Raw genomic sequence first — 23,870 nt, 5'->3', positions numbered from 1 at the left:
GATTGGAAATGTGATACCTAAGAGCAGAACAATCTTAGCAGGAGGTTTCTGTGTTCTTCAGCTTTTTGTTGAGCTTATCCTCAGGAATATTTTCCTCCTCAACCCCCAAATGTTCACTGAAGAAACTATTACACCATCAGTATGTTTCTTACCCACCCCTTCTTATAGACTAATGAAGATTAATTGATGCTTACAAATTACTTTGAAGATAATGAGTACAATGTAAGTAGTAAGCATTATTAAGCAATTCAGCCTAAAGAAATGGAGACACGACAAGAGCACATCAGCATGAAAAGCATTAACCCTGCCCTGAAAAGGACAAAGAGAACCCAGATTAAATTCTATTTAAATACACTGATGAAAATATAACAATTCTGCATGAATAGCACAGAGAATGATCTTGTGGTAGCACTTCTCTGGTAGCAATTACTTAAATAACAGTAAGGATACAGAGATATATTAAAAAGAATGTTTGAGTGTGTGTTATTACCACTTCAATAAAAATATACAGCATAATTTTCAGTAAGTTGTTCCGAGAAAAAAGTCTCCATCACAGAAATGAAAAAATTACTTGTTGTGAAGATGCAAATAGCTTTACACAAATATCCACTGGTCATGAATGAATGAATTTGATATTATTTTCACATTCAAAGCATGAAAACATATTACTGTGCCAAACAGACTTATGATAATGTGAAAATAAATTATGTTATTCTTAAAGTATTTCAGTTTTTATTTTTCATCTGTAAGTATAAATCTACTTCAGAAATTCAGTATGAAATAGAAATTTCCTGTAAGGAAATTGCATAGAAACAGTAATAACCTTTTAAAAAATATTAAAGGTATGACAGAAGTCAAATAAAAGACGAAGTAGAAACTTATAGGCTGTCTGGCTCTTATACATATATGTAGCTTAAGATCAATGGGCCTCTGGAAATACAACAGTATGCCCACACACCATGACTTAATAGTATCAGAACAAAGTCTACAACAGTCAGCATGAATCAGTTCAGTCCTAGAGCTGTTAACATTGCAACTCCACTATTTTTTTTCTGTATGCCACACAATCCTGTAGCTACTGCAAAAGAAATCCTATGACACTCTCCATATTGCTTATCTACTACCAGGAATAATAAGAAGAGACAGTAGTTAGAAAACTGCCACTTCCTTCACAGTCTGTGCAATCTACTGAGGACTTGGAAATTTGAAAATAATAGGCGGACACAAAAGAAAAGTGACAGGACTTTAAAGCAACTGCCTGGCAGTTTCAGAGTCCAGATAACTATGTGTTTTTCAGGCTCACTTGCCAGGACACAGAGGCTGCCCTAGAGCTTGCTATGTGGAGTGCACAGTAATGGGGCATTCAGGTAATAAAAACATCTTTGCAACAGCTCAGGAAATCACATATTAATTCTACTCATAGACAAGGATCTCATTCACCATATATTTAGGCTGGCAGTTATGCACTGCTAATAGTCTTAAAGGACTCACCTGATATTCATAAAAGCAGTATTATAATGTGTTCATGTTTTGCAAAATAGGAGGCCTATTTTATCTACCTCAGTTCTCATACCAAACCTGTGATCACCGTATTTGAGTGTCTATTCATTCCAAAACCTCAAAGTAACACAAAAAAGTAAACAAACATAAACATGAGTATTGGTTGATAAGCATATAAAGCATTGTTAAAAAAGTAAGTTTCTTTTTGCTATAAAAACTCAGCATTTTGAAGCAGTTCTAATATACACTGCAAGTGTCAAAGAGTGGATTTTTTTCTTGGTTTGTCTGAGTCTAGCTGTGTAGGATAATTTACCTTTCACAGACAAGAGGCCTGGATTCATTCAGGACTGGACCCAGGGATGAGCAAGGCTGCCGAGGCGGTGGTGCTACTGGAATAGAGGAATCCAGGGAACTTGTTTTCCGATGCAGTGTCTCCTGTGCCAGCCCAGAGACCTCGCTGTCAGTGGGACAGGATCCAGCTTTGCTGTGACTGCCTGCTAACGGAAGCTCTGGCCCGACTGCACCTTGCAGGGGTAATTCAGCGGCTGCTTGCTCAGCCTCCAGTGTTGGTGATGCTGGAGGTGACAATCGGGGCTTGCGTTTCGTGGATGCTCCAGAAAGCAGTTTCAGCAAACTTTTTTTTTCTTTCTGTAAACCAAAAGCGGTGCCTCATTTTAGAACAAAAGTCTCCCATGAAGAGTTGAACACTTCTTTCTGATAGATGCCATTGTGATCAGAGAGGACTCGGTAAATTATGAGGAGATATTTGAGATGGTACAAATTACAAAAGATAATTATGAAAATTATAAAATAGAAAGATAATTATTAAAATTCTAAAGAGAATAAACCAGCTAAGTCCTTTTGCTTAGTTAGTTAAGGCTTACCTTAAAAACCAATGGCACTGGCCCAAAAGGTTGTCTAGAAAAAGGAGTGAGGAGTTAGATTCCCACAATGGGAATCTAAGTAGTAGAACATTTCATTAACATGGAAGTTTCTAGGAAGGCATAAAGAGTCATTTCAAACCAAGCAGGGAGAAAAGTCTGCCCTGGAGGCTGCTGTTTAGATAAGTGTCTTTTATTTATCCTCCCTCAGTAAGGGAAGACCTTCATGATTTAACAGAAATTTGCCACAAGGGGAATGTATTGTGTTTTGCTGCTCTGCTAGAGGGGAGAATTGTAAACATTCTTTTTGCTTGTCCAGACAGGAATCCCTGAACACTATTACTTACCCTGAAGAGAATTATTTAAGTAGCTTTTGTGTTTCTTGTCTTTTTTTTTAAGGGGTGTGGCAGGGATCTTCTTACCAACCCTTTGCCTGAGTGAATTTAGTGCTTATGAGAGGTGCCAGATTGTAAGCCCCTGGAGACAAAAGTAATCTATTTAACCACAGAAAGAGAAAAGCATGAGCAATATGAGATTTTTATTATAGCTTGGGATGCAGTGGAGTTGGTGATCTATGAATGAAAAATCCTCTGTCCTTCTTCCAAGTCTCCAATAACTTAAAGCTATTTCAGCAGAGAACTGCTGTCTAGCAAATGGGAAAGAAAAAGAAAAACTCAAAGAAATTAACATAGTCCAAATATGTTAGCATCTTTAACCTTAAACTATAAATAAGTTTTCTAAAAGCCCTGCCTAAGGCCACTTCAGTCTGATTTCAGTGGCTAGGGCTAAAATACTTTTAAAACCAAGTTCTAGGTACCTCCATTCAACAATAATCAACAAAAATAATTAAAAAGTGGGTGAGATTAGTGTACAGCCTATGATTAAAACTTTCATAAACTGCATGTGAGTGAAAAGCAGTAAGGTAAAGTCTAAAACATTTGGTATGTAAAGAAAGTTGTCAAAAGGAGAAAAAAAATTCTAACTACACCACAACTGTAAAACAAAACCAGTTAGAAAGTTGGAGGAATGTTTCTGCGTACAATATAATATAATCATATGGCTTGTTGGACAGTGAGAATGAGTTTAGACACTGAGGAAAATACTTCAAATAGAAGGAAGGAAAACAGAATCACTACAGACTCTACTGAGCTACATTTAGAAAAGACAGTTACGTGCTTTTTTTCTTTGGCCAATAAATATTGCTGGTAACATGTTTTTCATAATCTCTCAGTGTGTCTGCTTAATAAGGAAGGCAACCTAAACAAATACTGATTTTCACTAAATATTAGGTTTACTTCATTAGACTGAACTTATGTTCCCGCAAGTTCATGGGGTTTGTGGTTTTTTGCATTACAGGCTTATTAGTTTACAGATACTTACTGGTAACATTTGCTAACCATACAACTTTCTAAAGTATTCAGAAAACTGACTGCAGGTAAAGGAAAACAAAATACTTAAATTTCTAACAGTCAGTCTAATAGTTCTTCCGAACTTTATCCTTTCACCTTTTGTTCTTCCTGCTTAAGGCATGAATCTGCTACCCTATTTTAAGCCTTCTCCAAGGTCTGCTCTGAATTTTATCCATCCTAAATTATTCTTGTATGGCCAAGAATAAATTTTCCCATAGCTGTAGTCACAAAATGGCTGCCTGAGTTTCAGGCTCAGTCTTAAAAACCTTACAATGCCGCCATTCAGCAAATGTAAGGAAAAAAAATACATCTCTCAATAGTTTGGATGATGAAAATGGGAGAATTCAAGGGAGTGATTTTATTCTTTACCCACCTTGCCATCCTTGTCTACTTTACTGACAGCAGTACTTCCACCACCTGCTAAAACACTCTCTGGAGATGCAGGAGCTCCAGGGTGAGTGTTTACAGTTCTCCCACTAATATCTCCCTCCAAAGATGAAGCGGCAACGTTGGGAGAATTCAAAGAAGCTGCTGCACATGCCAGTGGGATGGTTGAGCGGTTCACATTCACAGCTGTGACGTAAGCAGCAGTATTTGGAAGCTGGGGCTGGAGCTGCTGAGAGGCAACAGACTGGTGGGGAATGATCACAGCTGCAGGAATAAGGCATGTTGGACTCTGTGCTTGTATGGGTGTGACTGCTGCTGTAGGTCTTTCTTGACTGTGTGCGGCAACTAGAACAAAAGAATAAAATGTGAGAGAGTTCACCTTTACACAAGACACACAAAGTGAGGTACAGTCATTGTATTATAGCTAATCAGTCATAAGAAGCTTCCTTCCTACCTTCGTAACTTCCATTTTACAGAGCATCAAATTTATCTCACCAGAATAAAGAAGTAGCATATGCACCAGTATGCAACAGAAGAACAACAGCACTGCAACTACTGTGGAGAAATCCAAGCTGCTAAGTAAAATGCTGCACATACAGACAGAGATGGCAAAGTGAAGATTACATTTTAGTTCATAAGAGGTAGCTAAATCCTGCCTGTAACTTGTTTGTTCCTTTTAATATGCTGTGTAGTCGTCAGGGCACATAAAACAAAGTAGGAAGAAACACTCCTTATAGAAGCTGCTAAAAATATAATTGGATTGTTTTCCCTAAACTATTCACAAAATCCACAACAGATTTAGTGGGTCTTTCAAACAATAAGTACAGTGGCAATTACTGCTATGAGTGGTTTCTCTGAAAATGTAAGCTATTGTCTCTTGGGATGTTTAAATATAGAAGTGGATTTATTCATACCCCTGTGAAATAAAAGGAACATCTACACTGGAAGTTGGAGAATAGCACAGAGATGGATATACTAACCTGGGCTGCAGCCTAGCTGCAAAGCACAGAGCTCCGCACAAACTAACTTATCCTTTCCAAGAAGCAACATTGCTATTATAATTATATGGTCAACCATACATGCTTTCAGGTCATTTCAACAGCTTGGGTATTGCTGCATCACTGGGTGGTATGAAGTGCAGACATCTTACCCAAATAATATGAGACAAAATGCAGCATCCCAGTGCTGCACACCCTCTTTCCTTCAAATACTCAGAAACTTAGTATCTAAGGAGGGGTCATCCCTCTAGCTTGGTGCATGTACATCTCAAATGTATCAATTAACTCTGATTTTTCAGATACTAATTAGAGTTTTGGGCTTGTTATAAGTGATGTAGAATCAAGCCTCCAGCACTTGCTCTCTTTATTCTGCTCTCTACAAATTCCCCTGGTAATTTGGTTAGATTGTATCAACAGTATATTGGAGAAGACTGACAAAGTTCACATTTTCATATAACAATCCTACAGTATTATACCCAACTACAATCTCTAAGATAAGAAACACAAATTCTTTCTTAAACAGAAAGCACCATTAAATGCCATGTCTATTTTTTGATATGTAACCTCTTCTCCTGTAGCAGACCCTTCCTGAGTACCATAAACATTTCAAAAAGGAAGATAAGGAGAGTGCAGCAAGATTTTTTCTAAAAAACAATTATTAATGCTGCCTTTTGTTCATGAGACAGTTTTCTTACAAGCAGCTGCTATTCTTCAAGATATGTCTATACGTACACGCAACCAATGGAGTACAAGCATGGAATAGCTTTCTGGTTTTGTTTTCTTATCCCTGATGGAATCCACAGGAAAAATGCTTCAAGTCACCCTATTTTCATACAGTTCATCCTTTAAAGAAATAGGCAGAAATATATATATTTTCTTCCCAGTTCCTTTCAATCAAAGAATGCATACCCCCTCAGCGAGGGTGATGTCAAGCAATGTCTTGCTAAGATCATTTGAAGAAGTGTCCTCGAGGTCCTGAGCTAAACTGAAACTGAAGAACAGCCCTGCAAAATGCAGCACTGATCTGTGAAGCCTCAGCAAGAGGGTAATACTCATCAAAGATGCTAGGGAAAGCTCAAGATGGTCGCATTTCAGATGCTGACTACAAAGTTCTCTGTAACATTTGAACATAAAGCAGCCATTATTGTTTCAGTTCACAGGCCCTTATAAGGGATAGATCTGTATTTGTGACTGAACAGTACACCGTTACACCACAATCCAATGTTAAGTTCTCTGTGAAGAGAGTGCAGCCCCTTTGATTTTTCCATTTTGGACCTGAAAAGTTGGTGGGAAGTATGTTGTCATGTTTTCCAGCTGAATGGAACTGTAAGACCTTATTCATCTTGACAGTGGTGCAGAGATGCAGGGACAGAAAGGCCTCTGGAGCCCACAGGAGCTTTCTCCTTTGTGTTGTCACTTGCAAGCTTCTAGGCAACTCAAAAGAAGGATTTAGAGTAGAAACCTCTTATGCCTGAGAGGCAGGAAAGTACAGATGCTTTGCTTAGTTTCTCTTCCCAGCTGCCAATAGCACCTGGTTATTTTTATTTAAAGGTAAAGAATAAAGTTGTTACAGAGGACTATCACATCTGTTCCAGCCTAAGATCAGACTGGAAGAAGATGCAGCCAATTAAGGAAATAAAATATCTAAAGACATATGTACATATCCTACCTCCAGAAGCAAACCTGGTGCTGACATCTGAACATGCATAAGGTGTTTTAGGAGATGCACGACTCTGAAGAGGGGGTGGGCCAATTCATGGATCTTTAGACCTTAAGAAACAATCATCCTTTAGGGGATAACAGATAACACCATTTGCATCTTTTGCTTTCTCTTTTGCTCTGCCAATAAGAATCTTGTGATTAAAACACTTTTGATCATGATTCTCTCAGCCAAGAGATCTTAGGCCCCAAATTCAAGGCTGAAAGAGGGAACACTGGGACAGTTTGAAATTGAGGTTTCTTTTTTTTTGCTTTTCTTTTGAGGCCCTAGGAGCAACTGGAACAGATTAGGCTCCAGTTGTGTGGTATTTTCCTAGCCTGGCAAATCCACAGAGGAGTGCATGGATTTGGTAAACAAAAAATCTTGAAAACACCACTATCGATGTTTTTGGATCTGGGTTTAAATAACAAGAAGGCATGTTTCACTATGATGTGGCCTGCCCCAGACAGTAAAGGCAGAGTTATACGTGTCAGAAATACAGAATTTTATGACATAGAGGGTATGGATCTTGAAGCCAGTATAGCCTTAGTGTTTCAGAGTCAAAGCTGAAAGAAGTTGCAGTCAAGTTTAGAGAACAAACTGGAATGCCTAAGGACCACCCCTGAACCAGATCCCTGAAAACGAAGAAATGAGTGCTAAAGGTCTTCAAAGATGTCAGGACAGAATTTAAAAGTGAATGCCAAAGTAGAGCGATCTGTAGCTGTTATGCAGTGAACACAAAAAAGTAAGCTATGACTCAGATGTTCTTATCACTTTTTTTTACTATATGAATTGCATATCAGTGGGGAAGCTCAAAGAATGCCCCCATCCCAGGTACTGCTGGAATAAAAAAAATTCCACCTAAAGTACTCGCATATAAATTCCCAACAGTAGGAGTATGTACATACGCACAGTTGCTTAGAGGAGAATAATAGAAGATTCAGCAATTCAGAGAGATATATTGCAATTTCAGAAAGCATTCAACTCTAAAAAACAACACTAAAAATGCCTTAAAAAAAGCCCAACACATACTTACACATACCCTGACTCCAGCCACTTGCCCAGACAGACCCTACAGTTTGTCTACCACACATAAAAAGCTTTATTTCATTTATTTTTTTTTACCTGTTCTAACTGCATTGCGAGCCTGGTTGACTGTCATTTGTCCTGTCACATGCATAAGAACCTTGGTTTGTGGACTAGTTTGGATATGTGCTGCAGAAACCACAGCTGTGGGTACTGTGCTGGAGTTCACTGCCACACCATTCCCCTGGAGCTTCTGAGATGTTCCACTAGCAGTGGACGGGCTGACCATTGTTACCACTCGTCCCGTTTGGCCAGCGGTAGACATGGGAACTTTTGTTTGTGATGCGCTTGTCACTGTCCTGCCAAAATTAAAAGCAAAACACTAAAATACAACTGAAAAATGAGCTAGTTACTAAAACCCACAGCTCTTCTATTATCCAATTTTAGCATTAAATACAAGAACAGAATCATTTTGGACTTGAAACTAGATAAACTATTTAGACACTTGTATAAAAATATACCTTGTAACTGGAGCCACATAATTTCCAGGAAAAACACCAATCTTGCTTGTATGCATGGAAGTTCCCTTGAACCAGCCGTCTTGACAGCGTTCAAACACTAAGAACGTTTCTCCTTTCCGCAGTTCCAGTTCATCTTCTTTTCTAGGAGTGTAAGGGTATATAGCAATATACCTAAAAGACAGGAAGTATATGCAATTGATAAACCTAAAACAACTGAAAACATCACATGTGTTTTCTGGCAGAGAGAGTTCAGTCAGAGATGAGAAGGCATAGCAGAAAGGGTTATGTGTTAAGTCAATCCATCATACTGTCACAATATTAAAGCAGAAGTTACGGCAACATTAAGGGAAACAATGACCATTAAGAATATCCTCTTAACTGCACTTTAATGTAACGTACAATACGGCTAACAAGATTGTCCATTTTCTTAATTAAGTTAGTGAACTTAATTAAATAGGTGTTTATCAGCTACAGGCCCCAGCATATCCCACTTCTCTCCCCCTACACCTGCTTCTAGTATCTCTTACACTTTGTGACATGCCAACTTCTTTTTTTTTTTTCAGAGGGGTGGGGAGCATGGAGAAGTTCTGTTAGTTGGGAGTGAAAGATCAGTATCAGAACTACTTTTCCAATTGCAAAATTGGAATTTCCCTGTACAACTGCCGTGCCAAAAAAAAAAAGATACATTACTAGAACTTGAAGTCTAGGGGTAAGGTAGCTAGCAGTTATTCACTTGTAAATGTTATTTCCTTTTTTTTTTCCTCCTAAGCAACATTAACGCATAATACAGTGCATCTGAAATCATAGTGAGAGTTCAGAAACATTTTGCATTTATTCTTTTTAAAAAGACAGTCTTAGTGGAAAAAAAAAAAAGTAAAAATAAAACTGAAGCTTCTGCAGTTGCATGCTGGAATATTCCTAGGGAAGTCTTCAAATAAGGTTGTACAATTTCCTATTATCACATTAAAAAGCAATACTGGTTTAACCACCACAGTGTTCTATTTTCTGCCATAGTTTGAACATAAGAAAACTGTTTAAACTGTTTATATAAAAATGTTTATATAATTATGGATGCAGACCTATGGGAAATAGCATTCTAATAAATCACATTTTCTCAAAAAGAATATACATTTCACAAGAAGTAGCCAATTAGGGTAGACGGGTAGAATATCCCCTTTTTTGAAAAAGGATACACAATTACTTGCAATGCTAGTCTCTCCCACTCCCCTTGCTACCCCAAGGGTAAAAAAGCAGCTTTACAAAACATTCTCTCATCAAAATTGTCACTTGTACACAGTAATGATAGCATTAACTGTGTGCTTCTCCTTTTCGCATTATATTTTTGTTCCTTGTTGTCCACGCAGGAAACTTTGCGTTATCTGCAAAAATGCTTTAAAGGCAATATAGGTACCTGGTAAAGGAAGTCCAAAACATGCTTTAAAGGCAACATATAACACACTGGCAACAAAAGGCTTCACTGGTACATTATTTAGGGGTGATGTACAAAGCCACATACTGAAGCTCATGGGCAATCAACTGATGTGCTTTAATTGGTGTTCATTAACTTCCCTTTTAGTTAAATCATTCGAAATTTCATTAATATCCTCATGTAGAGCAACCCTTTGAAGATGGAAGATGGGAATAAATGAGATGGGAACTTGATTAACTACGCTAAGCACAATAATCTATAAGAAGCAGTGTTAAAATGCTTGACAACAAAGAAACAGCCCAAATGCAGATGCACCTGCTATACAAGAAGGGTGCTCTTTTGGAGAGGGAGGAAACCTGGTGGGAAGATAAAAATAAAGACACAGAACAAAAGCAGTCCGTGCATTATTCAAACATGTCCTATGAAATAGTTCAGCCACTCCTGAATTTTATTTTTTCTTTTATCATTCTTATTCTTCAAGCTGCACACAAAGAAGTTTCCAAGAAGAAAGACGTTGTCAGCAACACATGTTAATATACAAAATATTTTCACCCAGAAGGATGACGCACATTTGCTTGTATTACAAGCGTGAAGACAGAATCCTAACTAGCAGCTTTCTGCCTTCATTCCAAATTGCCACCCACTAATTAACTGAACTGTAGAATCTTTAGTCAAATTTCAATCGCAACTTACACAAGCAGTCTGACAATGACATGCTAATATAACAGTCTAAATGCAATACAGCACTTTCTGTGTTTTAGCGTAAGTTATTCCACATGAGAATAGCCTTTTCATTCCATACATAACAGAAAACATTGAATAAATTCACTCCAGAGTTTGCCACTTGCGAGTTACACAAGGATTCATTCATCTTCCATATGACAAATACTTTGTATTTTTGAAGTGAGTCCTTTCCATACACAACAACTGGTTATATTTACCTAAGACATAAATAACCCTCAATATGAAGGCTGTTTGGGGATATCACCTTTATGTACATTTTGTTGCCTTTGTTCTGAGTTGTATGCTTGGCTTTCTGGGAATTCTAGCAGAACATAGCCAGCTGGCATGATATAAGTGCATGTGAAGTTACTGATCTTGTTCCATGTTTCTGACTGGCAAGAAGTTTCAGTTTTACTTACACACTTGGACGAGTTTGTGGTCGTAAATGTGCTAACTGGTCAGTTGATCCTGATGTAGGCCTTTGTATTACACCTGTAGACTGAGGTCCAGAAGAGGCCGATGCAATGATTGCAGCAGACAAGAGAGGTGGTGGCGGAAGTGGGGGATTCATATTCTGATTTTATGAGAACAAAAAAAAAAAGCAACAGATGATCAATATTGTTTGATGAGTTGAATCGGCTGCAAAAAAAAAAAAGTATGACATTCTAAGGAAATGGGGAAAAAAAATTCAATATTCCTTTATCTACTGGTACTATATAACTGGAGAGTTAGGTTTGTCTGTATTTCTCTTTTTCCAGTTTAAAATCTTGACGTCTTGGCAGCTAATTAAGCAAATGACAAGCAATTTCTCAGCACAGGAGAAACAGAAAGCATTGTTTCTAATTATAACATCTTTAGGATAGGACTCGACAAAAATTCAGAAGCCTTCCAGGAGGTAGATTTTGCATCCTACTGCTGACTGTACTTCAAAACATGATTGTTTTGTACCCTAAAGCTGAAACATAATATACAATTCAGCAGCAGTGCATCCAAACCCACCCCTTCTGGGGGAAATTTTCTTTTGATGTATGGGTTACAAAAGCGAGCACAACATGAGACCATAGTCACTAAGCTATTGTTACCACTTTCTCCTATTCTTCTAGTTTAAAGAGTTAGCTTTTGAAACTCAGTATTAATCAAGATTGGTAATCTTTAACAAGCACCCCAGTAAAAAGGCACAGTTCCTTTACAGGCAGATTGTAATGGGGGTCCTGCCTACAGGCTTCTATGCCTTTTGAGACTCAATGGAGCAATTGTTACCTTCTGCTCTGTAAAGCCTCAGACAATTCTTTTGGACCTTGTGTACTGACACTCCTGGGAAAAGTCTCTCACAAAAGGAGAACTTTTCCTTCCTCCCTTCCAAAAATAATTGTGTTACAACACACACAAAAGAGTAATAAAAAACCTCCAACATTTGAAAATGTAAAACTGAATTCATTTCAAACATGATCTTTGACTTAACGCAATCCTTACCACGCCACTTCAGGTTTAAAAACCACATAACAAAAATATAAATTAACAAAATGTCCTGAAGTGCTGCCTGACTCTTCCAGTACATCAGCATATAAATGCACCGCATTACATTATCAGTTTGGAAAATATAATTGAAAGTCATTTTAATTCCCCTCCAACAACCTACTTCTAAAGGGCGTTTTTTTGTTTTTCTAAACAAAAACCTATAAGGAAAATAAGTTTTAGTTCTACACTGTGATTATTACCTTGCTGCATTTGGTAAAAGTGTTCATAAAAAGACAGCTCTCTGAACTAGTCTTACGCTGTCAAGACACAATAAAGAACTGCATGATTAAAAGCTTTCAAATCTAGAGAAAACTGATTAACTCTTACAGTTTTTCAGTCAAAATTCTTATGCTTAGTTACAATAGAAATTGCATGGTATATTGTGAAATATTCCTATTTTATTTAAAGCTTTTTTTCTGATTGTATATTAATAATTTCTTAAGACCAAATAGGCCTCCTGTACCCAACACAAAGCAAACATGACCTGCTGGAGAAACATCATTGTGAGCTTTGATACTAATAGTTGAGTTATTGACAAGAACGGCAATTGCATTTGCTTCACTTTCTAGAATCCCATCCATCCAACAATATTTTTTAAATATCTTGATAATTCATACTGGAATACCAACATTTCTCTTTCAGTTGCTTTACAGCAGAAGTTATTTCCCCTCCCAGTCAGCTTCAACAAATGTCTTAGCTGAATCCAAGCTGAACGTGAGCATCTAACTTTTAGGCAACCTGTCTATAGAATGTAAATTCAAATCTTCTTTTAGGCATCTAGATTCCTTTATACATGGTAGAAGCTGTAAATCCACATTAGGAGATGATTAGCTGGAAATCTTTAAAATTAAACCTATTCATGCACGATATCAAGGTTGTCACACTTCCTGCATCTCTGAAGATATAAATTCTGCGTGCTGTATTTTATTCATTTGAACACACAATATACATTGAATTTTTAGCTGCAATAAGGGCACCTTCCCAGGTCTATTTTATTCTGCTTTATTCAGGTTCTGCTCCCCTCCTCGTGTCTATTACTATGGTAATAAAACCTGCAGTGAGCCACAGCCCAATTAAACTCCTAAAGACTTGGCAAGTACTTAGAAATCTAAATAAACTACTTGATAGGCTTTAGAGGACTAAAGCTCCTCAGCTTGCACGGCTACGGCTTGATAAAATAGATCCAAATGCTCTAGCCAAGTTTTCAAGAAGTTTTCTGGCAGGTAACCATTTTTCTAGCTATTGAGAAACATACCTACCTCCAGAGCACAAGCTAGTTTTGATGGTTCCCATATTCAACATTCTGTGAAAGAATATATGCAAACCCCAGGCGATTTAATAAAATATGCTTATCAAAATAGTTAAGAGTATTTTTATTTTAGGTAGTTGAGGGGGAAGAATTTAAAGTTTCTGCAACTACTTTTCAGACAACAAGTGTACTTTAAAGCATATAAACCAGCAAATAAGCGATAAACTATTTTTTTTAATTCAAAGATGAAACATTACATAATTTGATACTTTATGTAAAAACTTCAAATACTACCTATACTCATGCTCTAGAAACTCATACATATTACTAAGTTTAAATATAATTAGGCTGCATTCCCATATCAGTCAACTGAAGATCCATAATCAGCTCACCCAAAGAATACCAAAAGGCACAGCAGTGGAAAAAAACATCCATTAACTGTCTTCACTCCCACAAGGTCTAGGAAAAAATATGAGACTTGCAAAATCCCCTGAGGGCTAACAAATTAAGGCTCATGTTTAACAAAATTCCTAAACTATAAATATATGTTATCAAGAAGATGCCTCTCATACAAAACCTCATCGTTTCTTTCAGCTGGTTCCTTTTCCCAACAAAAGTTGATTTGAATTTTTATTTGTTAAAACTCAGACAGTTCCTATTTAAACCTCCTCCTGACTTACTTGCACTATGGAATCAGCTGGAACTACATAAAAGAGAACTAAATGTCATCAGTAGACTATAACCCTCACAGATCATGCCTCATTAATAATAATTCAGACTACCTTATATACTTTAACATAGATGGGCAATTTTTTTTTATGTGTGGGCAAGAGAACAGGACCAGAAAAAACAGGCATTTTTTAACTTTTGAAATCTTCAGCATGTAACTGAACGTAAACCATCGAAATATAGACTGCCTATTTCTGCTAGTTAAGTGCACATACCAAGACACCATTTCAAAAACAACATATTCAATCTGCAGAAGCAGCAATATGGATATCTAGGTCGACTGCAGTCCAAAATACTTTAACTTTTCAAGAGACTGTAAAGGCAGAATGAAAGGAAGGTAAGTTATCTGTTGTTGCTATGTTCTGTTTTTCTGCTGCTGCTTTTGAATGTAACTCTAACTTTGCTGTGGTATATTTTGTCTCTGTTTTTCCCATATCATGGTTCAAATCACATACTTCCTTTAAGAGTTTTTTCAGCAAAATCTATGGCAACTAGATCTCCTCCATTAGATAACTACCGTATAAATCACATCCAAGAATTTCCTCCCAAGTAAATGAGCCTTACATAATTGTACGTGCATATTTTCACCCAACAACTATTGAACTTGACATCTGCTATTTATATTTTATAAAGCACTTCAAATACACTAAGCACCTACAAGGTTCAAAAATGCCAGTGGCCAAGAAAAGCAGACCAATTAATGCCCCCATTAAGGGCAAAGTCATGGTTTGAAGTCCCAGAGAACAGTGTAAGTGATAATATCACAGTCAAAAGTCTCAGCTGTGAAAGTTTGTCTCAGTTCATAGCTTCTTCAATTTCAAAGAATCAAACCTCAAAACACAAAACAAGAATTATTGCTGCTGGCTAAAGAACCAGGCTAAAGAACTGCTGCTGTAAAATAAAACTTTTAAATAAATTATCACAGGTTTTCTGAATGTAAATTAAAATTTGCTGAAGTGATACAAGCAGCAGATAGTGTATATGGTCACTTGACAAAAGCACTCTCCTTCCTCAGTCTTATTTGTGTCAATTTTGGCTGCAAATTTGTAAATTAATTACTTCATACAATGTTTGGTACCAAATAGCATCTACAAAAGATTATTATGGACAAAGTAAAATTAATACAATTGGCATTTTTTGAAGTACCATAATACCTCCCAAAATAACAACGTAACAAACTAAGATGTGATCCTACACATGTACACAGAGAAAAGACTCACAGGCTCCTTTGGGCTAGTAATTAATCTCAACCATCTTAGAGAAACTTGCTACCCAACAAGACAGCTCAATATGCCTCCTCTTAACAATAAAAAAGCCACCTTTCTTACAGAAGATAAGAGAAGACACTAGCTTTTCTCTGCTTCTAGATTCAGGACAGATAAACATAGCAAAGATGCATAAATTCAGGATTACTGTAAAGGAATATAACCTTCTCTTCTTTACTCATGGGGAATCATGCTCATCCTCTCTGATTTCTTCTTTCTCCCTTAATCTGAGTTTGGCATGAAGTAAAAGAAGTTGTATAAATGGTTGCTCTGAAAGAACAATCAATTACTTTAAATAGTATTATAAACACCAAAACAATTGACAAGAAGAAGATCCAATTAAACCATCTTCATGCTAAAGAGAAACTCTCCCTGTTCCAATCCAACTCCCTTGTTACTTGCTTAGTATGAAGAAATGAAGAAAAAGCTAAAGGGAGAAGCTTAGAGAAATGCAGGAATTTATACTTACAAAAGCAAAAAATACAAAAGCAAAAGGACTCAAGCTAACCACTTCTGATGTATTAGAACATACAACGGCAATTGTTCCATAGCTTAAAATTAATGCTCAGAATGTCAGGGAGGGTATTTCCAGAAGGGAACCATCTAGAGAAACAACATCACTTTCTCTCTTGACCTGTCAGAATCATTTTGCACATTTCTAAAATTAAAACAAGAGTTTATGAAGCAAGAGGAAAAGGGGACATAAAAGACACGCTTCACAGTCTGTGACTACAAACCACATCATCATCTAATATCATCTATAGTAAAAGAACACAGAAATAACCTGACTGTAGCCTGAGCTACCAACTTGTATTTTAGTCATGCTGAAAACAAGTCAAGAAGAAACAGAACATTATGTACGGAAGGTTATTGACTTTTAAAGAGGGTGGCAGAGAATAATTCAGATTCTCAATGGGAATTACATGCCTAATTGGAAACATAACTAAGAACATGGTTATCACAAAGAGAAAGTAGCACTCCAGGATACAGGACAATCATGTGGCAAGAGTTTCACTCCATGCTGCATTTAGCACTGTAATTTAATTGCTGTGGGTACCCAATGGTGAGATCGCTTTTGAACAAACTAGAAACTAAAGCACCCAAGGTGGTTTAATGACTTTGCACCAGCACCAAAATAAAGTATTTTTCTTTGTTGGCATTGAAGAAAGAACTACTGATTCTTAATAACAAACAAAAGTGTTAGTTACTGAGAGGGGAAAAAAAAAGGCAACTTCTGACAGGACTTTTTAAATTATGCTTTGAATCCTGCCTACCCCATCCTCTCCAAAATGTATCTCAGCCACAAATCAAATCAATTTCTCAATGTTTGCAGCATTTCTGCAATTTCTCAATGTTTGCTAGACTTGTATTCTGCCAAACAGCACAAATTATACCAAAACTGTTTTTGTTTGCTCAATTCTCACAGGTATTTTCTGAAGGACAGGATGAAAGTAGTATAAAAGATAACATGGATTGGTATATAAGCAGCTAATTGTTTCTAGTATTAAGATGTACAACTCATATACAAAAAAACGACCTGGGGGTCCTTCCTGGTGGACACCAAGTGAAGAAGAGCCAACAACGTGCCCTTGTGGCAAAGAAGGATAATGGTGTCCTGGGCTTCATTAGGAGGAGTCTTGCCAGCAGGTCAAGGGAGGTAATCCTTCCTCTCTCCTCAGCACTGATGAGGCCAAACATGGAGTACTGTGTCCAATTCTGGGCTCCCCAGTACAAGAGAAACATGGACATCCTGGAGAGTCCAGTGAAGGGCCACTAAGATAATTAAGAGACTGGAGCATCTCTCCTAACAGGGAAAGGCTGAGAGAGCTGGGACTGTTCAGCCTAGAGAAGGCTCAGGGGGATCTCATCAATGTATCTAAGTACCTGAAGGGAAGGTACAAAGATGACAGAGCCATGCCCTTTTCAGTGGTGCCCAGTGAAACACAAACTGAAACACAGGAAGTTCAGTCTGAATATCAGGAAACATTTTTTCACTGTGAGGGTGACTGAACACTGGCACAGGTTGCCCAGAGAGGTTGCGAAGTCTCCATCCTTGGACATATTCAAAAGCTATCTAGATATCACCCTGGGCAACTGGCTCTACATGGCCCTGCTTGAACAGACAGGTTAGACTAGATGACCTCCAGAGGTCCCTTCCAACCTTAACTGCTCTGTGACATTAAAATATTAATCTAAATATAAGGAGATTATTAATTGGTTCCAGATTAGCATACATTTAACGGTAGGATTGCACAGATGATCCACAGATTGACCGAGTCGTTAACAATAAAAGGACACAGCATTGCTACAGCACAATCTGCATTACTCAGTAAGGCAGGGCAAAAGCACACTGTCTGTATAATTGTCAATAATAAGGTCATCTGTCTGAGGAACAAAGACTGTGAAATACATTTACTTGTATGAGAGCAATTACTACATCACTAATGACAATGAAAATTTGTGGGATCATGGTGGACATTTAGCTGAACATGAACTTTGTGCTATACTCAGGCCAAATGAATATATATGCAAATTCTCAAGATATAAACATCAGACTAACAGAATAAAAGTAAAAGGGTCATACTATCAATATTTCCATCACTGAAAAAGACCATGCAGTACTGTATCCAGTTCCGGAATGCACTTACCATGTGCTTACCACGCCAGAAGGAAGTTCTAGAGATAATTCAGAAAATAACAGCATCATAATATTAAGGACTGAAAAACACAACTTAGAGTCCCAAAGAAAGCTGTCAAAATGCAACCTCTCAGCTGCAACCAAGCCACGCCTAAGCATTTACTTAAACAACAAAGAGTTGATAATAGAAGACAGACAATTCTGCCTTTGATTTTGCAGACAAATGTGTAAAATAATTCAAGTGCCCAAAGTTGAAAACAAAACCAGACACATTTAGCAGCAACGCTATTCATCATGTTCTACTTGCTCTAAAGACTGCAAGGATAATTAGACACCTAAACAAGATCAAGCCTTGGGGTTTTTTGTTTGGTTTGTTTGGTTGGTTTTGTTGGGTTTTTTTTCAAATTAAGTGGAGATTTATTATTCAACTGTGCCCCCCCCCCCCCCCCCAAAGGTTAGTGGCACTATTTTTGGACTTGAAACAAGAATTAAATTTTGATAATTCCTATGATCAAAATAAAAGCTTATTAAGTTCCCTTGAAGATCTCTGAAAACTGTATCCACAATCTTTACTGCAGTTAAGGTCAGGCTCCGGTAAGTGTGGTATGATATGGGACATTCCAGAGCTTCTCCACCACAAGCATAGCCAAATTAAGAATTTCCGTTGGTTTTGGAATGAAATCCTGCACTTTTTGAAGACAATGTTATTTTCTTTGTCCAAAGGAAACAGCATTGCAATGTATTCCTTCCTTTATAAGATGCCATTTGCAACAGTTTTTCATATTGATCTCCAAGAACCTAACTTAGGCATGCTAGATATGTTCTTTATCTGCTACAGGCATACACAAAACTAAAATTATCTTATTTAATTAGGAGAAAGCAGAGTTTTGAAACTTATTTCAGAGAACCTGTATAATATTGAGTTAAGTAAGACAGAAATATCTGGCAGCTGTGGTCTCAAGTTGATATTTTTTTGTAAGATCTTGCTTGTTTCCCCTAACCTGTCCCCCAGCATATCATCTTTCCTACTCATGCTGAAAAGAAACACTGTTCTGGAAGGAAGTTCAGTGTTCTTGTGATTAATACAGAGAAATGACAGAGCAAAGCTGGAGGAATGGATATGCATGACAGGATGCAAACATTATTTTATCAATAATGCTTTTGCTATAGTTCAATTTATACCATTGTCTATCACATAGACAATCACCGTAATATCATCATTTCAAATCAGTGTATCAGAACTCGAGAAAAAAAATGACTGTGTAGACCAAGGATAAATGGGAAGGCTGAGTTTTCTTAAACTGTACTTACACCAAGAGCAGCTTGGTAGGTAACTTCTGATGGAAAGGTAAATGAAGGCCCTGTTGAGACTGGGCTGCTAGGCGGTGGAGTCACAATTAGCCCTGTAGTACCAATATGAACCTGTCAAAGAAAAAAAAAACAACATAAAACCAACATCAGGGTCAGTTCTGAGTAGTTTAGTAAGAGCTGGTTTTGACACAGCTGTAAGCTTCATGGTCAAAATCACCAGTACTCTACTATCTGTAACTTTAGACTAGAACTAATTTTTTGTTAGATACACGTACAAACACTATCGGATCACATTGCTCACTCTTTTTTCCCTGACGTTTCAGAAACTTTGGAGATATATTGAACTAGCAAAGTGAAACACACTTTTACCAATGTTTTTTTCCATAAAAAGCTGTCAGATCCCAAAGACGTGCAAATAAAACATATTTACTAGCTCATGTAAAATGACACCAACACTTCTTAGTCTCCATTACTATCTCTTCTCCCAAAATGTAACCTCTATGTGAAACAGACAGTTGTTCACAAAGTAGTGTAGCTTTGTAACTAAAAGCCTGAAGAAACAGGAGATTAATAAATAAATAAAGCCAGGTAAATATTTCTACTTATCACAATCAGATTAATATGGTACATTTCTGGAATTAATGTAATTTTCAAGTTGAATTTACCTTTTACTTACATGTACTTTATTAATATCCAATATTATAGTCAATTTAGAAAAAATACAAGAAATTAAATCACTCCAGTTTCTAGTTTCCACAGATTAATAAAAATCTTTGTGGCACTTAAGAAATTAACAACTGTAAAAAAAATTAGCTTACAAGATCAAAAATATTTGCTATCATTGTGTAAGAAGTGTTGTAAAATGTTTTCCTTTTAAATGCTCTCATGTTGGAAGATTAACATATGCTTTCATGAAGTTTATGTTAATTATATATAATTAATAATTTGAAGTACGTAATCTGACAAGATCAGAAGCCTTTACAGTTACTTAAAAAAATATACACATTATTTATATCTGATTTCATGTAAATTACCTGAGAAGGGGCACTACAGGAAAGACCCGTCAGCTCACTTATGCGGGCTGCTGCAGTTGGGTTGCTGGAGCTGATGAGGACAGGAGGACTAATTTCCATTGAGTGGCGATTCTGAGAAGACTGTGAAGACTTGTTGGACATAGTGAGGGAAGTAAAAGAGTGCCGTTTTTTGGTGTTTTTCTTAGTATCGGTGTGCTTTTGGGTTGAATTGTTGTGGGCTGCCCCAGAGGTACCTTCTCCAGAGTCAACAGCAGAACCTGAGGGCTTATCCAACTCTATCAGCTGTTTGGCTGCTGTGTTAAACTAGAGAAGATAGTCACACATTAGTATTTTTTTAATTATAACTATCACCTGAATATAACAAAATATCTGTTTTGCTTTTATTCATAATAAAATAGAATTTAAACCATGCAACTTAAAACTGTGACATACTGACCTACTCTACAAATCAGTCACTACAGAGAGACAAGTCTTTCACTACAAACTCAACACACTTACTGTTGGGTTGGTGCGGACTATCCGTCAGAGGTAAAATTTCAATCAAGACAGAACATTATGCTCTAGTCCAGACTATGGACTAGACTGGATTAATTCAGCAGTATCTACTGCCTGTGTTATCCAGAAGTCAGACTAAATCACAGCAGTCCCCTTTGACCTCATAATATAAAAATCTGTATTACAAAACTTCTTGAATGTTCATTTCATTTTAAGCCCTTTTTGTTTTGTTTCCAAGTACGACATAAGCCCACACCTTTGCATGTGGGCTCTTGAAGACATTCCTCCTAGTATCCCTTGGTATTTATGCACATATCTTTCACAGAATCACTACCAGTAGTAAAAACCAGTCTTCCTAAATGCAGATTTAAGAACATAGTAGGACAGACTAAAGATCTAGCTGTATCAGTATACTGCCTGACAAGAAGTCAGCTATACAAGCTTAAGACAGTAGAAGGAGAAAAGAAATATATATATTGGCAAATATGTGGAAATACCTTCTTAGCTTCTGAATTTTCTAATGCAGAGGCAGCATCTCTGTGCCTAAGAACCCTCAAATGGATTTTTCTTTTCTTAAGCTTATCTAATGAATTTTTGTTCACAATGAAATTTTCTATTTGTTGATTTGTTACAACAATATTATATTAAATGCAAACAAATCCTTCCAATGAAGAAATATGGAATCCCATGTATTTTCTTCTTACAATGAAATGTAAGGTATGTAAAAGAGGGGAAAACCCCAACCAACCAAAAAACCTTACATTTTTCACAAAACCTTTATTTCCAGAAAATCCTATTTATATTTTAGCGCTATTGGAAATAATAATGTCAGAACTCTCATTTATTCATGAGTTGACGTAACATCAACACTAGTTTTCTGAACAAGTTAACTAATGTTAATATGTACCACTAAATATGAATACTGTTACTTGGATAAGTGTAGCCAATTATGAAGAAGGAAAAAATCTTTTCTGAAGAACATCAGGATGAAAGAATGAAATTAGTTACTGTGGAAGTACTATTTCTGTTCTTCAGCATATTATTTCTATTTATTTTACCCATTTTTCCACAAGTCTTAAGACACCTACTATGCTCATGAAGAGTTTTAAAGCAGTATTTTACCCCATCAAAACTTTACTAGACAAATAACACATCATTAATTATGATAGCATCAACACTGATTTAAATGCAGCTCCCACAAATGACAACAGCTTATACCCTGAGCTCTTTCGTATCTCTGAGGACAAGTAGATACATATTAAGTGGTACAAAAGAATAAAGAGTATGTATTTTTTTAATACAGAAAAGGTATTTGAAAGATGAGATCTGGAAGGACACTCCATGCATATATAGAAGAAACAGACAAAGTTCAAAAGTCGAACTACTGGAAAAATGAGGACTTGACATAACCTACTAGGATGTAACAGCAGGAAAATTAAAATTATGAAATGCTTGAAGAGGAAGAACTACCTAGAACATACTGCAGTGGAACAGGGGCATAACGGGGGATTTGAAAAAGGATATGAAGATGAGAATGTAGAATTTTTTCCTAAATGTTCTTATTGTTGGTCCTTTAGAAGGCAGCTGAAGAGAACAGGAAGGATAGGAGAAGACAATGTCACAGTAGTAAACATTCCTAAGAAAAAGGTGGATGCTAGATTTTCCTTCCTGCTAATACTGGACATGGATCATATGGACAAAATAATTTTATACCACTTATAGTATAGTACGGAAGACATAACCATACATTTTTCTCCAATTAACTTGCAAGCCCTTTATTTTGATAATTTTTTTTTATTTATTGAATTTTAAATTTAGAGCAAACATACTTTTAACAGACTCATGAAAACAATGTTATTTTATCACAGAACACTGATAATGAGGCTGAAGGATACAAAACAAGTAGAAAATAAGACCAAAAAAGCCTACTCTGCAACTCATCCTGTCAGAACCCTATCCTTCATCATGGAAGAACACACAGGCTTTTCAAAGATTAATCATTTTATGTATTTTGCACATTTTATTCTTTCCAACTCTAAATGAAATTTTTCATGTCCCTCCTGAGAATCTGTCTTCCATATTGTCTTATACAATGGCTGCAATCACTTCTATTCTTACTAATCTACTCCCTTATTTAGCAAAGAGCCTGTTCACAAATTACACAGATCAGAGAAAGAAAAGCAGTACTCATTTCTAGAACAAGAACCACCTAATGGGAAAAGTTAAGGGATCACCCTTAGGAATAAAAAACAAAAACAAAACCAGGAGCCACTCTGTTAAAAGCACCCTGAGGTACCTGTTACACTTAATTATGTTTGTTTACCTCCTGAAGCTATTAATACATGCAGAATCTGCTTATTCTATATAATGAACTACCTATTAAAGAAAAGTTAAGGCTTGCTCATGGAATTCGTTCAAGACTGATTCAAATATAACCAACATACTGAGCTTTCTTATGTAGAGAAGCAAGCACAGGACACTTGCATGAACCTAAACATCTAAGTGAACCAATTACTGGCCTTTTCTTAGAAGTAGCCTGAGGACAGCAATAGTTGCAGAATATTTTGCGGAGTGCAGTTTACCTCTTCTTTGAGAAGAGAAACGAAGAACTTGCATGCATTCTCCAATGAAATGGCTAGCAACCATTCAAGGTCATCATGGGAATGCATCCCACTCATGCTATGAAGTGTTTCAATACAGCATTCCTTTCTGCAACAAATACCCTTGTATCTATTCCCACATATCATCACTTTCTGAGATTAAGTGAGAACACTATCTTCTCCCTCAAACAATCTTTCTATTCACATTCATCCAAAATTTTTATTTATGCAATTTTACTACATCACCATATGTCAAGGAGTTATTTTTCCACATCACCAACATATTATTAGTCAAATTCCGACTTCTAGACAACAAGTGAAGTGTAAGCAGAACTAAGGTAAATGTTGTCCTTATTTGACATTATTATTTTTACTAACCACCACTCTGGAGGACTGGCCTAAATTCAGCTTTGCAATTAAAGTTTCAGAACAAATATATTTTGTCCAAACCAGTGGAA

General features: G+C 36.7%; 1 protein-coding gene across 1 annotated transcript in view; it reads right to left on the bottom strand.

The window, feature by feature from the left end:
• SH3RF1 (SH3 domain containing ring finger 1) overlaps positions 1-23,870 on the bottom strand; it is an 83,491-nt gene that overhangs the window by 4,800 nt on the left and 54,821 nt on the right. Inside the window, exons 4-10 of the mRNA XM_009809528.2 lie at positions 20,318-20,620; positions 19,284-19,394; positions 10,993-11,147; positions 8,422-8,592; positions 8,000-8,259; positions 4,164-4,522; positions 1,814-2,148 (exon numbers count right to left, since the gene is read on the bottom strand). Of these exons, the coding sequence (XP_009807830.2) occupies positions 1,814-2,148; positions 4,164-4,522; positions 8,000-8,259; positions 8,422-8,592; positions 10,993-11,147; positions 19,284-19,394; positions 20,318-20,620 (1,694 nt within the window). The remainder of the gene's footprint in view (positions 1-1,813; positions 2,149-4,163; positions 4,523-7,999; positions 8,260-8,421; positions 8,593-10,992; positions 11,148-19,283; positions 19,395-20,317; positions 20,621-23,870) is intronic.

Source organism: Gavia stellata, chromosome 5 (genome assembly GCF_030936135.1).
Source record: "Gavia stellata isolate bGavSte3 chromosome 5, bGavSte3.hap2, whole genome shotgun sequence".
Classification (NCBI taxonomy): Eukaryota; Metazoa; Chordata; class Aves; order Gaviiformes; family Gaviidae; genus Gavia; species Gavia stellata.
This window is presented reverse-complemented; position numbering and strand designations above follow the sequence as displayed.